The sequence below is a fragment of the Anabrus simplex genome, chromosome 3 (genome assembly GCF_040414725.1).
Source record: "Anabrus simplex isolate iqAnaSimp1 chromosome 3, ASM4041472v1, whole genome shotgun sequence".
NCBI classification, from domain to species: Eukaryota; Metazoa; Arthropoda; class Insecta; order Orthoptera; family Tettigoniidae; genus Anabrus; species Anabrus simplex.
Window position 1 is genome coordinate 484,247,698 of NC_090267.1, and position 15,031 is coordinate 484,262,728.

At 38.5% G+C, this 15,031-nt stretch overlaps 1 protein-coding gene across 1 annotated transcript in view; it reads left to right on the plus strand.

Annotated features, from left to right (window-relative positions):
• Nucleotides 1–15,031, plus strand: part of kibra (WW and C2 domain containing protein kibra) — a 153,765-nt gene that overhangs the window by 105,436 nt on the left and 33,298 nt on the right. The window contains exons 4-6 of the mRNA XM_067143611.2: nt 6,865–6,973; nt 8,089–8,248; nt 10,742–11,000. Coding sequence (XP_066999712.2) covers nt 6,865–6,973; nt 8,089–8,248; nt 10,742–11,000 — 528 coding nt within the window. The remainder of the gene's footprint in view (nt 1–6,864; nt 6,974–8,088; nt 8,249–10,741; nt 11,001–15,031) is intronic.

Consider the following 15,031-nt stretch of genomic DNA (forward strand, 5'->3'; position numbering starts at 1 on the left):
ACAAAAATATGAAGGTAATATTCAACTGATAGAATAGAGCTACTTTTAATTCCTGTACTTATTCGAACATTCTCGGACAATTTCAGGCGAATCCGATAAGAACTCTGTCGCAAGGCGTATTTTACGCACGGCACAGAGCTGGAAAAGTTTTAAAGTAGGTAAAAGCAGTTGAAAGTTTTGAGATACATCCAGTAGAACCCCGTTTATCCGAAATAAAGGGGGCGGAGCCACTTCGGTTGACGCGTTTTTTTCGGATGACACATGGCAAATATTTTCGAAAGTCAAAATAAAAATGCATAAACTATGTTGAGCAAATGTGCATAGTGTATATTAACATTAAAATGTTTACATAATGTCACTTATTGTATAAAATCGGTGATTTTTCTTGGTGCAGCGCTGTCGTGCAGCTATGTCGCGCCACCGTTTAATCAGCAATACATCAGCTGGTGTATATTCATCGCTTTGTTGATCAAACCGCAAAACAATCTGAAATAATGAAACGATTTTTTTGTTACTTGGAACTGAATACTGTATACAGTAATTTTATTACAGTAATGTAATTAAAGCGTGTAGTACTGTATTTTCATTAAAATTCGAAATCAATCTTACCTCCAATGTATTAAATCCATCATCTGCTGCAACTCGATTCTCAGAACTGCTGTTGTCATAGTCGGAGTCGTCTGCATAATATGCATGACGAATAATACAATAACAATAATAATAATAATAATAATAATAATAATAATAATACAATAATAATAATAATTCCTACTTGTTCAAGAAAAATCTATCATGGAGCGAACTAGAGGGTAAGAAACTGTTTTGTTTTATGCTACACGTGCATTCTGGCATAAGTCATAATATTAAAATAGGGTTTGCGTAGTAGCTCTCAGCACGTATTGCAAGAGAGTTACTAATATCGATGGCTAAAAACGAGAAGGTAAAAACAAAATAATAAAATACAATTTTGTCAGAGCATTTCGGTTAAGCGAAGTTCGGTTAAGCGGTGTTCTACTGTACTTGCTTTAAAACTACCCTGGACTCTAAATTACTCCCTCAGATGTATTTCCGCTCTTACGCACTGGGTAGGCCTACTACAGGAAAATATATTCCAGCGGTTTTATTGAAATGGTAGTCCGAAAGAACTTTGAAGCTAATTTTGTCTGCCAGTTTGAAAGAAAGGGACGTGGACTTGCTCTATATATGCCGAAAAGCTACCCCTTAAATCCCGCATTTAGAGCCGTGAGGGAAAAACTGATAACGGATAACGAGATTTGAAAGAGGAAGTATTGGGGGATTTTCAAGGTTAAAATTGAAAATTCTATTATTATTATTATTATTATTATTATTATTATTATTATTATTATTATTATTATTATTATTATTAAAGAATTTGTTTCGCGTCGCACCGACACAGATAGGTCTTATGGCGACGGTGGGAAGGAAGCTGCCGTGGCATTAATTAAGGTAGAGCCCCCAGCATTTGCCTGGTGTGAAAATGGAAAACCATCTTCAGGGCTGCCGGCAGTGGGGCTCGAACCCACTATCTCCCGGATGCATGCTCACAGTTGCGCGCCCTAACGGCACGGCCAACTCGCCCGGTTTTGTAAAAAATAGCAACATTTCAGTCATGACTCCCCTTAACAAACGACTCCTGTTATACAATATTAACATACGGTTTCCAGAGGAGTCTAGCTGTAATTTGAAGCAAACCGTTGGAAAAATTAAGACGAAATGGTCATGTGTGGGGTGTGCATGATAAAAAAAATCCGATCAGTCGCGCTCAATTGTACCCTTTCTCTCAGTTTATTTATTTATTTATTTATTTATTTATTTATTTATTTATTTATTTAAAGTATGGCTAGCATCACATTATGAACTTGCAACTAAACTAAGTCTATGTCCGTATAAAACTACTTAAGAATATCACCGGCAGAAATCTACATTGCAAATACATTCAATTGATGTATCCGTCACCAACAGAAACTTCTCCTGGTCCCCAGGAAATGCTTGTAGTTGAGCACATCTGGACGGTATGCTGAACAGTTCATCTGGGTTGGGGATATCAAACCACATTGAAACAGTTAACTTAGTCGGCGCATATTCAACAGTTTGTCCATATTCTGGACCAAATCTTGCGATGTTCCTCAAGACCTGGTTGTGTGGTTAAGATTCAGGGTAATTTGAGTTGCTCTGGGGTGGCATTAGTCTTCTATGTTTTTGACTATCGGTCTGTTACACTGACCCCATTGTTACTCCTAGTCGGTGCGGTTTCTGAATTGTATGCATTATATCGAGTATCTTGTCAGTGAAGAACAATCCAGACATTTTTCAAAGATGGTATCAGTGTAAGGTGGTGGTATTTTCCAGTATGTAAAGAAAATAAAAAGACGGACGTATCATCTTTTACCTGTCCGTATTTTTATTCATTTTAAGAATTTCCTTCAGAAGCTTTACCCTAAACTTACGATCTATCCATTTTTATTATTTTTATGATGGCATTTTAAACACCTGTTTATTATGAAAGGTTCGAGAGATCCCCAACGCTCGTCCGGCTAAAATAAGGGGCTGTTTGATAATTCAGTTTGTTTTCACTTGTATACTTGAGGCTTCAGGGCGAAGAAAAGACGGGCAGACTTGAAATCAATGGAAATTTATTCCATCTTCGTAAGAGAAACATTTTTATGCGTTGGGTTGGTAGCTGACGCCAGCAGCTAGGTCTTGATTATAGGACTAACGCGATTCTAATGTTCCCCAAACTTGCTGTGGGCTGAGCGAAACAGAAGCCAACCAATTATTGATTACACTATCATTAGAAAAACTTCCAACTGCATATACACACGAAATAGGAGCTCTGAGTTATGAAGCCACTCTTTTATCGTGTTATCCACGAAGGAGTATGACATATTTTTCTTGTGTGGACGTACCATTTGCATGTAAATATTACTGATACAGTTCCCATGATGTAAAATTAGTATGGTATTTTCTAAAAGATTCCTTTGTTTGAATACAAGTTTGTAGTGTTGGCATTCTAGTTTTTATAACTGCAGGGGCCTGTGGGAGAAAAAAGGCACATGCCACATGGCTGGTGATTTTGAGATTTTTTTTTATCATCATGCTGCCGCCTGTACCATCGTCTGTTAAAGTTTGCAGCCACAGCCATGAATCCCGCATCCATTCCCTGCAAATAAGCCGAAGAAAATGTTTTGTTTATGATCCCCAAATATACGTAGCGGAAAAGAGCCCTGTGCTAAATGTGTCGCTAGCTTTAGTGGATAACGTAAAGGTGCAAAATTTAGGGATTTGCAGTCTGCTGCCTATATCTGATTCCTTTTATCTGTCACCGAGATGTGATAACAGTACAGAAAGATTTGTACTGGAAAAGATATACTAGTAATGGGATGAACTGGAATGCTTGATTGGTCACTGGCTCTTTTAATGACATGTCTTACTTTACAATAAAAAGAACTAATTCCTACTACAATATCCATCATATTATTTGAAATTGTACTTTATTCCCCGAAACTGTTTCTTTTACGAACGGAGTGATAAAATTGATAATATAAATAAATACATAAATACATAAGTAAATGAATAAATAATATAATATATTTAATAGATTGTGTGTAATGTCCCTTTCAGAGAACAAGTTTCAATAATTTCAATTCCATGTCTCATTTTTTGCACAATATATTCTTACACAAATTCCTCTTTCCCATAAACTTAAGTTTTTGGCATGCGCCTCTTTTACTGGGTCCCTCAATCGCTTTCAGACTGTCATCCATACACTGAGAAGTTCCAAGGTGTATCAAATTGTCACTTTCAACATGTTTCCTTCACCTATGTTCATTCTTATATATATGTACATCTTGTGTCATGTGTCATTCACAGTGTCGTAGGAAATAACCATAAGATGAAAGTTAACATTTACCAGAGCGTTGTACTACAACTGTATCCCGCGACATTAGCATACATCGGAAAAAGAATTATGAGAACTGTACTTTACGAGGTGTTTTTTAAATTTATGACTATGGGGGGATCAGTGAAGAATTACTGACGCAGTCATGCTTTATTTTTAATTTTTTAATTTACGTTTTGATGGGGGAATTAGTGAAGATTTACTAACGCAGTCATGCTTTGAATAATACTCGTACTTAATTCTCGTCACTGGACTGTCTAAATTTGAAACTGTTTGTAAATATTGTGTGTTGTAGTGGAATTAGTATTAGTGCACTTAGAAATTAATTGGACTACTTTGAAATACCTCTTTTAGATTGATAGATGATGCCGTTCTTTGTGGCAAAGTTAGGGCTCAAGGTACTCTCTTATACATTATCACTAGGGCATTACGAGGAAATCATTCTTCACATTATTAAGCCTTTTATTTATTTTGCCCATTTCTTTGTAACAACTTAGGGTTATTTATACTTTTTTGAAAGAGTAGGGGAGGACTGTTAATAATTTTCTTTCTTCATAGATGCGAATGTTCTTGTTTCATAGCGTTTCTTAGCGGAAACATTTCTGGGAAAGTTATTTCTTTAAGTTTCGCTTGCAAGTGATTCTAGTTATTCGGCGATGGTGATGCATACTATGAAAAGTCACCATTAATTTTCATACTGTGTTAAAGGAATGATTGTGTATTTCATCGAAAGTTTAGTTATTTATCTATTTATGCATTTATTTTTAATGTAGAGAATTCATTCGTTAATACTATTCCCCATCCGGTTAGCTGCTTGGGGGGGACTGTGGTTACCCAATTCAGTCGCCTTGATAAAGAATGTTGAAATGTATTCGAAATGCCGGCAACTTGTACACAAGGTATATACAATAACGACACTGTCCAACTTGAACAAAGACCGTAATAAGAGTTTAACCAGGTGGTTTAACAGACCATAAAAGCTTCAACTCTAAGATAATAAATTTATATTTACATTGCGTTGTTCCTAATATTGTAGGGTAGTTTTAAGTATTTTTAGGTTATTGGACGATGTTGTTCTGTAGGCTAGTGAGTTCTTTTAGAAAAAAATAAAATGATGTTTGGCCCAACCCAAGAAACCAAATTCCTGCAAGGTCGTTCTCTCAAGGACATTACACATCAGACCGTAGCGTTGGATGTTGAGAGTCGTAATCTCCCGCCTCCTCTCTTCCCGGTCAAGGGCCAGACAGCTGCCCCTTCCTCCGCATCCCCGCTGGGTGGACTCAAAATACACCCTGACAAAGAGGAATGGCCAAAGGAATTCCTCGCATTCCATGCGTTCCCAATTCCTTGTGACGTGCTGCGGTATGTCATATCCTTCAACTGTCCTTCTGAGTTCATTTAATGGAACTGAAAACACTGTAAAATTACAAGTACAGGACCGGTTCTGGATTTTTACTGGTGGCCAATTATTTTATCCTTCGATGGTCGGGGGAAACTGTTGTTTTTAACTCTTGGATAATTGTTTTATGACTTATGAAGTAAAATTAGAATGGATCGTTTTGGTTTACATTCCTGTGGTAAGCAATTCTGTCGTACTTTCTTATTATGAAATTATTACAATTATTTGCTGGTTCCACTTAGTTGGTACTAGACTACATTTTATTTCATTGACTCGAATTTCCGAAATGGGTCATGGATAATATCTGTGAAGTTCGTCATCAGTCGCTTTTGATGAGTTGTCGGATAAATATTACTTCGCTGTGGGTTTATTTCTGAACACCAAAAGTGTGTAAGAGGTATAGATCCCCCATTCGAGTTCTTTCCATTCCATGTTTTGAATTTTAAAGTGATCTGCGGTGTGCGAACTGACAACAGCTTCAAATCAGACATTAACGATTTAAGATACCGGTACTTAAAAACAAGTGCGCATTATTTTATCCTTCGATGGTCGGGGGAACTCTTGGACAATTGTTTTTTATGACTTATGAGTTTACTGTAAACGTCTCTAGTTTTCTTAACTCAAGAATCGAATAAGAAAATTTCATCTCAATATCTTCTTTGTCAGAGGATTTTTCCGAGAAAACCGTTACGTGACTCTTTGAAATCGAACGATGATAATGCTTTCTCTACCTACTACATTCTATATAATGTGTTCTGTTCATACATATTGTAAAAGTAGGTTCTAATCCAATCTTCTGATCATCTATTTGCAAATTTACCTTGATTTGTTGCCCAGATTTAATATTGTTCTTCAAGAATGTTACAAACATCAAATTGGACCGGCACACTGCGGAATTTTTGCATGCCTTCAATTGCTTCAGACCGAAGGCAGTCCGGCTGGAGCTCCGTTTGGAGGGAAGTGTTCCTTGTAGTGAGGAATGTGTATGCATTCCTGAGGAGTTTTGAAACCGACCGTACCCTGTGAGGCCAGGCGAGTCTCTCTCCGTCTCTCTCTAGCTGTTTCCCCTCCGCCATGCCATAACCCATTAGCCGAAGGAAGAGGAATCCTCTACCCTTGGTGCAGTGGGCAGGCCTGGCGCATACCACAGTTGTTGTGAGGAGTCCGTCGATATCAGAAGTTCTGGTTGCTGCGAGATGGTGTTCAGCCCCTTGCAGCAACACTGTGTTGACATGTGGCATCCGTCGCCGGCGTATTGGCTCCATGTAGCGCCAGCTGCAACATATCATCAGCCCTATACTTATCATTGTGCTCCCTTTGTTAATACCAATGATAGAATGCCCACGTTCAACGGCGGATGCCGTCTTCGACAAGTCTATTATCTCAACAATGCCAACCTGGTTCTCTTCAACGTTGAAATTGTGAGATATAGTTTTTACTACCGTAAAAGGTGTCGACATTAAAGAAAACCAGTTGTAGTGTAGAGAGAAACTGAAGCTTGTGCTAGTATTGAAATTAACATATGTATGTTTTCTCCATCCCCCAGGCGAAGAAGGAGATATACGATGTTAAGCAACAGAGGCTGCATCTTGCTCAAGATGAGTACAACCACCTCCACAACGCACTAACTACGCTGAACACTTCACGAACTAGTTGTAAGTGTATTTATTCAACTCAGTTTTTATTATATCTTCTCCGTAATTATTAATGATGTGCCAGAAGGCATGTTATAAGTATGATATTCTGTTAGAATCTGTGCTGTTCCTTTCTGTCTTAAAATTACTCCAGTAATTTTTTTAAGGCTAAAGTTATTTGACCGTATTTTAGTGGTCAGTGCATTTTTGTGGTCAGTGTATTTTTTCTGAAATGGCCCAGTCATAATTTGAAAATAGTGTTTGTTCAAATAGAAATGCCAAACATAAAACAGTATTACATTTTGTGTGGTGAATAGTAAATTTTCATTGCTACAATAGCTTCTCACCCTCCCACAAGATATTGTGTATGCAATAATTGGAGGAAGGGAGTTGTGTCCTGTATCTTGACATTTAGCTCGTTTGCTTGAATGTGATTGTACACTTGTGGTCTATATTGCATACATCTCACCTTTGTTAAAATAAATATCCAATTTTAATCAGCACCATGTTATTTTAAGTTACTCTGTAAGCTCTACAGTTTCTTACATTTTTCAACATTAATTCTTACATCAGGGATCTGTTAATGTATTTGTTTATATGCCAATGATTTCTTCTTCCACTGTATCTACTCAGCAAATGTTGGCTAATTTGTTGACAAATATTTTCTTATCAAGTGTTGCTCAAAACAGTTCAAGGGTAGATTTTTCCAACCCACCTTCAGATTCTTGAACCATGATTTTCTTTCCCTGCCAGGGCCTAGTTGGCCTTCAGTCTTACCTTCTATGATGATGGGCAATAGATTGTATTTCTCTGGGTGTTGCAGTGTTGCATGACATGGACAAAATATTCAAGCTTACGCTTCTCTAAGTTTTTCACTATTTCCTTTGGTTTTCTGATATGCCCCAGCATCTCTACATTTCTCACTTTACTCTCTACTCTGTAAAGTTAGATGGAGAAGTTATCTTGTGAAAGGCCTGATTTTTAGTTTTAAACTAGAGTTTTTTAACAATGAAATGCAGCATTTCATTATTCACGTAAACATCATATTCGATTTAGCTCTCTTTTATCTTTTTTCAAGGAAGTTAAAATAAGTATTTTACTGTGACAGTAGATCTATAGCAAATGTTTGGATGCAGTATGTTCTAGCACGAGCACTGTTAGCACCAAATACGATCCAGATCTCCTAAAGTCAGATGTGGCACTGGCAAGAAATCGAGTGGCGAGGCTTAAGAGGGAATTGGAGCAAATCCGTGCTGAAATGAGCTGCACGCAACGTGGAGTGGATACTCTTGCATCGTAAGTAGACCCTCTTCTTGTTCCTTACTTAGTAAAATGTATAATACATATGTGATATGGAGAGCGAGGGTAATTTCATCATCATCATCATCTTACACAGGTTCCAGCAACTATCCAGGTCTGTTTAAAACATAAGCTTCTCCATTGTCTAGTGTCTTCCCACCATTTTCCTGTTGTTACTTTGATCCAGTTCTCTCTTATTTCCTTTGCGCACTCCACCACTCCTTTCAGCTACATGTCCCTCGGTCTTCTTCTTGGTCCGTCGTCTACTCCCATCTTATGCTCTTCATGGGCATCTTCTTCACGCTCTCCTTGTGTCCATATCAACTCATCTATTCCTCGTCCTATCCTGTCCTTCATTGGTTCCACTTCCACTAGTTCTCTAATCTTCTCATTTTTGTTATTTCGGTTCTGCTTCTCAAAAATTTAATCTCTCTCTCTCCCTTACCCTCATTACTCAAGTTTTTGAAGCATACGTCAGCACTGGGGTATAGTACGCTGGTATATCCCTGTTTTGGGGGCATCTTTACTCCACATTATTTTTTAGGACTGTTTTGCTTCATCTCTCCTGGTCTTTCATTTCCTTATAGTTTCTTTCACTTTGCTGTATAATTTCATCTCACCATCTCTTAACCATTATGCGCTTCTCGGCGCGACAAGCTTCCCTCTTATGCAATCTGCTGAGAGTTTTATCAGCGTGAGGTTCAATTTAGTCAAGTGTTCACATGTTTAGTGCTCATCGTGTTGTTTCAATGCCATTTTTATTACGTGAGTGTGTGTATATACATAATTATTAAGCATAGGAAATCTTCTGCAAAAATACGCACTGGTCACATTACAGCAAAGTGCTTGGCGGGAGACAGGCTCGCAGTGCAGGCGACCGGGCGAGTGAGAATCCCTCGAATGGATAAAATAATGTCCCTATACAAGCTGGCTAGGAACCTGAAGTTCTCCACCTTCCTTGTTTGTTCGCCACCAGTCATTACTCCAGTTGTTGGTCTATCCTTCTTCCTGGTTATAAGCACCATCTCAGTCTTTATAGTAAATTTCATGCCATTTCCTTGTGCTATTTCATCCTATACATCCAAACAGCTGCTGAACTTTCTGCCCCCTATTTACCACAGAATCAAATCATCATCTGCAAACACAACTGCCTTCATCTGTGTTTCGCCAGTTATCCTAGCCAGTCCGTTCAAAAAAATATGCAGTGTGCATGTATGTTAATACAATGTGTCGACAAGACAAGGGCAAAGTACAGTTTTTAATGGTCTTTGTTGCTGTTAAACTTTACTGGTTTTCTATGATTATAACTTTACTATTTCAATTAAATCACTTAGTTGGCTCCTTTTACATACTGAAATATATTTCTAAGGACAGCCATAAGTGAAATTTAACTGGATTTTAACCAAAAATTAATTTTTTGGTTTTGTGCCTTGAAAGATTCCCCACATCTTGTTCTACAAGAAATGTGTTAATTTTGTCACTTTGCTCCATTTTTAAACATTTGGGGGTATATTTATAAAGGGTTGTGCATGAATGAATAATAGCTATGTGAAGGCAATGTGGTGAATTTGTTGATTTTAAGAATATTTACTCTCTTACTGATGTATTGTTAGGTTGGCATGGATATTTACTGTTACTAATCGTGTGAAAAGTGCAACGAAAGAACCCACTTATGGGTCTTGGTAGTCTTAAATGAGACATGCATGAAAATGTTATTCTGCCTCTCTAAAAACTGAATTTATATATATATATACTTCTCTTCCTTGAGTCACGGCTTTAGAGCTATGAGATTGAAATTGGTTCCGATACATAGGAAATCTGACTATGCTCTTCTATCACATTCAAATACAATATTGGGAACTGGCTGTAAGGGAGTACCACAGTCTCATTTGGGAGAAGGAATTTTATCCCATTTAAACAGTGATTCAGCACATTAAACAATTTAATGTAAAGCCAAAATAGCAACAATAATCATTGCATTTTATTATAAAGTGATAGGGATAGTGCTAATACCAATGGAATAGGCTATAATAACAATTGTTGTACAAGAGTACAGTAATGCAGCAATTAATTTCATTTTGAAAAAATCAGGAAGTATAAGAGCAATTTACTCAAAACTTTGAGGGTATGTTTATAAAATTGATAGCCATTAGTGGTAAAGTTTTTCTAGTGATTAGCTGAATAGTTTGTAATTTTCAAATTTCAAGTACCAGCATGTCTAACCCTAATAACTTCTTTCCATAAATGAACGGGAGAAATATGGTAAAGTCCACGGGAGAGAAAAACTTGTTTAAATGTGCCACTAATTTGTCACTGTAAAACATACCTGGTGAAACAGATACACATCACTCAGCGTTTTCCTGTTTGGTATCTAAGAGTGGAAGTTTACAGGATCAGTAATTAATGAGGCAAATGAGTTGGTAGGTTATTTATTATACCTAATAAACTGTACATATGGGGAGTAATGTAAAATTTTGCATTTTATTTCAGTGTGGAGCAAAAGCTAAGTGCTCATCAAGGAGGTTGTTATAATATAACAGAAGCTCAGGCCATCATGAATGAGCTCCGCAATATTCAAAAGTCTTTGTCGTCTGGCGAGAAGGAAAAGGCAGAGTTGATGCAGTCCTTAGCAAAACTTAAAGATGATCTGACTCGGTTACAACTTAGTGAAAGCTCACCAGATGTATCCACTCTAAGTTTGCCACAAGAGAAACTCAGTACAGCATCACAAACTGATTTGTCTGGAGAGGTATGTATTCTTGGAAATGAACTAGGTATAATTTATTACTTTGTATTATTCTCTTTGTTTTGTGAGTTGAATTTATACAGCTACAATTCACTGGAATTGTCATTCTGTTAGACAAATGGTGCTCTTTTAACTGTCTTCTCTGTTATTGTTATTGAAATGGACACCATATGTTAGGGAGTAATTGACAGTTGAATGTAGGTAGCCTAGGTGTTGAATCTCCTGCCTAGAGGCTGGTTGCATCCTCAAATAGCACCACCAAAGGTCCAGGAGAATAGGAGAGGAATTATCCACCTTTCAATACAAAGTTAAATGGAGTAACTAAAAATTACACCATTTCAAGTGGATAATTCCTCTCCTGTTCTCCTGAATACTGTCAGTGCAGATCAAATATGAAGTTTCTTGCTTACAAAGCCCCCAAAGGTTTCGTGGTTATAAGGATACCTGCAAAAACTGATAACGGCGCTATAATGAGGCATACAAGGATTGATGAGTGAGATGGTTTGCCTTTGCTTTCCTCACTGGGTCAGAAAGTGCTATTGCAGTATGAGTAGCACTTTTGATAACACTCGGGTGTGTTAGTCGTCTTCTGAATGTCATTACTCAGTGCCGTCCGTACCACGGCAGCTTCCACACTGTCACTGACATAAACGAGACTGGGAATTCTGTGGAAGCTACACTTAGGCCGCTATTAGCCGTGGGCGACTAGTGGCGCAAGTAGTTGCTTTGGCGAGTCACGGATCATTGGATCAAATGGAGCCTATTAGCCGCGGGCGACTAGGGGCGCAACTGAGCAACTAGTTGCCGGCTGTCATCTGAGCCGGCAACTGCTCTGGCGACTTGTAGTTGCTCAACTGCGTGACGGGGCATTGGAGTAAATGTAGCCTATTAGCCGTGGGCAACTAGTGGCGCAACTTGTCGCCCGATGTACCTCCCCGCGCATACGGAAACGTCACTTAAGTTCGTGTTCTCACACCAGCTTGACGTAATGCGGACGATGGAACGCAATTGATTCAGCGATCCACCTAACCATTATCTTTCTTCATTACCTTGTTCGGTCTCGTGCTGTGGTAGAGTGAATATCTTGCTTATTGTGATAGTTTATTTATTGAACATGGAGCAAATGAGGGAGATGGCAAAATTATTTGAAAGTCAAATAAATACTGAAGACCATTTTTGAGGTAGAATGAAAACCGATCACTTGGGATTCCAGAACTGAAGCTTACACTGACAAAATAGAAACACTGAATTCTTGGAACAGCATTTTAAAGAACGTTATTCTAGCATTCAAAACAGAACCCGTAGGCGAGAAGAATACTAGACCGAGCTCGATAGCTGCAGTCGCTTAAGTGCGGCCAGTATCCAGTATTCGGGAGATAGTAGGTTCGAACCCCACTGTCGGCAGCCCTGAAAATGGTTTTCCGTGGTTTCCCATTTTCACACCAGGCAAATGCTGGGGCTGTACCTTAATTAAGGCCACGGCCGCTTCCTTCCCACTCCTAGCCCTTCCCTGTCCCATCGTCGCCATAAGTCCTATATGTGTCGGTGCGACGTAAAAGCAACTAGTAAGAATACTAGAAGAATGCTAGTGGCTTTACGTCCCACCGTCACAGATAGGTCTTATGGCGACGATGGGATAGGAAGGGGCCAGGAGTTGGAAGGGGGCACCTGTGGCCTTAATTAAGACACAGCTTAAGAATTTGCATGGTGTGAAAATGGGAAACCACGGAAAACCCTCTTCAGGGCAGCCGACAGTGGGATTCGAACCCACTATCTCCCGAATGCAGCTCACAGCTGTGCGCTCCTAACCGCACGGCCATCTTGCCCGGTATGTGAGTATTATAAAACGTTTACTACTCTTATATGGAAATATGTAATAACCATAAAAATTCTATAATCGTTTACATTTACAAGTACCATTGATCCATTATATGGCTATATTAGTGAATTACAGCTCAACTGGGAAACATTTGTTTAGTCCTGTGTCGTTTCCCCTTATTTCTTCTTTTATGCGGCCAAGCAGTTCGTAAAATGATGACTGTGACATGCGCAGGTAATTTAAAAATTTACTGTCGTCGTCACTTAGATTGTCAAACAACGTATAATATAATCCTCTAGTCAGCCGAGAAACAAATATAGGATGTTTCCGCACTTTCCTAACCCTTTGGTGTTTCCTTTTTAATAGAAGAGCAAGAAGAAGAAGTTCTTCATAGGACGTCATTCTCTCAACTGATTATTCCCCGGTATGAACCGAGCAATTATTCACAAGTTGTGCCACTGATCGCCCGGTACTTAAATCCTCCGGCAACTAGTTGCGCCACTAGTCGCCCACGGCTAATAGCGGCCTTAGTTCCGGCCTGTGTCAAGAGACAGATGCAAAAATACTGCATCCATCAAGAAATAGGCACAGGTGGAATATCGTAGATATGAGTAATAGAATCTCTCACCATTGTGGTAACTGGTTTAAATGGTTTTCCCCCATATACACTCAGCAGCACAAAAATTGGCTGGCAACGAAATATTTAATTTTATTCATTCTCGAAAGGCGAGGATATTCGTAAACTGTGGATAGCCAGTGGCCAATTTTAGTACCAATATAGTTGGTCCGTTATTGGACATTATAAATTTTCCAGCTAACTCATTCCTGGTTGCCAGCGTTTTGCCCCAGTGTGCTAAGTTGGGCTCAACAGTTGGTAAATAGCACACCTACCAAGATGCATGGCTAGTGCATACCGTGGTGGCACCTCAGCACACTGGGACGAAACGCTGACGACCAGGGGTGAGTTAGCTGGAAAATTTATAATGTCCAATAACAGACCAACTATGTTGGTATTATAAATTTACTCATTCTGGACAAATATTTCAGGTTTCCTATGGGAATCAACGTCTATTTCATCGGCGAACTTTAGTGCAGTTGAATGTACATGTATCACGTCCATAACAGTATACTACAGGATATGACATGAGTTCCGCAGTTGCTGGAAGCGAGCTGGAAGCCAGCAGTCAATCACATCCTGCACCCTGCTGAGTTTATGAGTTCTAAGTGATCCTTTTTTTGGTGTGGAGAGATTGCCAAACCACTTCTTCCACACTCTCTGTAGTATTTACCCTTTCTTTGTGTCGAGTACAGTAGACAATTTGGCAAGTCCGCCTACAGTAGACTTAAAAACTAAAAATAAAAACATATTAACTGTCTTCTCTGTTATTGTTATTGAAAAGAACACCATATGTTAGGGAGTAATTGGTAACTTGAATGTAGGTAGCCTAGGTGTTAAGCTCCTGCCTAGAGGCTGGTTGCATCCTCAAATAGCACCAATTACTGTCAGTACGGATCAAATATGTTTTTAATTAAATAGTTCACTTGTAAAGTGATGTGTATTGATTGGGTGGACCAAAACCTAACATTGTTTCTTAGTTTTAACTGTATCAATACGGATCTGTACGATGAAGTTTGTAAATTGTACTACAGTAGACTTAGTAAATCCTATAAGCCACTAATAGACACTGGGCCGCCGCTGGAGAGTAGTGTGACACGTGGTCATCATATTTTGTCCCCAAGTATACCTCAATCCCCCCCCATTTAAACATTTTGATATTTACTTTGTATTGCTTTGCATCTGTTGGTCCTCTGTTATTACAAAGCTTTTTTTTTAATGGGTTGCCAAGGTTCCATAGCCCTTCTGGTTTATTTATGTTACAGTACTTTGTTTAGAGCCAACAGTAAATGTAAACTTGTAAGGGACATCTCTTTCCCTTCATAACTATCTCAACTTGCACCTTTGCTAATCATGTGGCAAAGAATAATGTTAAAACAGAGTTACCATTTTTATTAGTTTATTATTTAATTTAAATTTTACAGGAATTATCATTGCAGTATTATTTATTTATAACCCATTACTACAGAAATCAGTGGCAGGAATTGCATATCTTATTGTAGGATTTTTCTTTTTTGTTTTTCTTTTCTTTGCCAGCGACAGCCAAGCATGAGAGAACTACTTATCATTTGTGTGAACTTCAACTTTTAATTTCCTTCT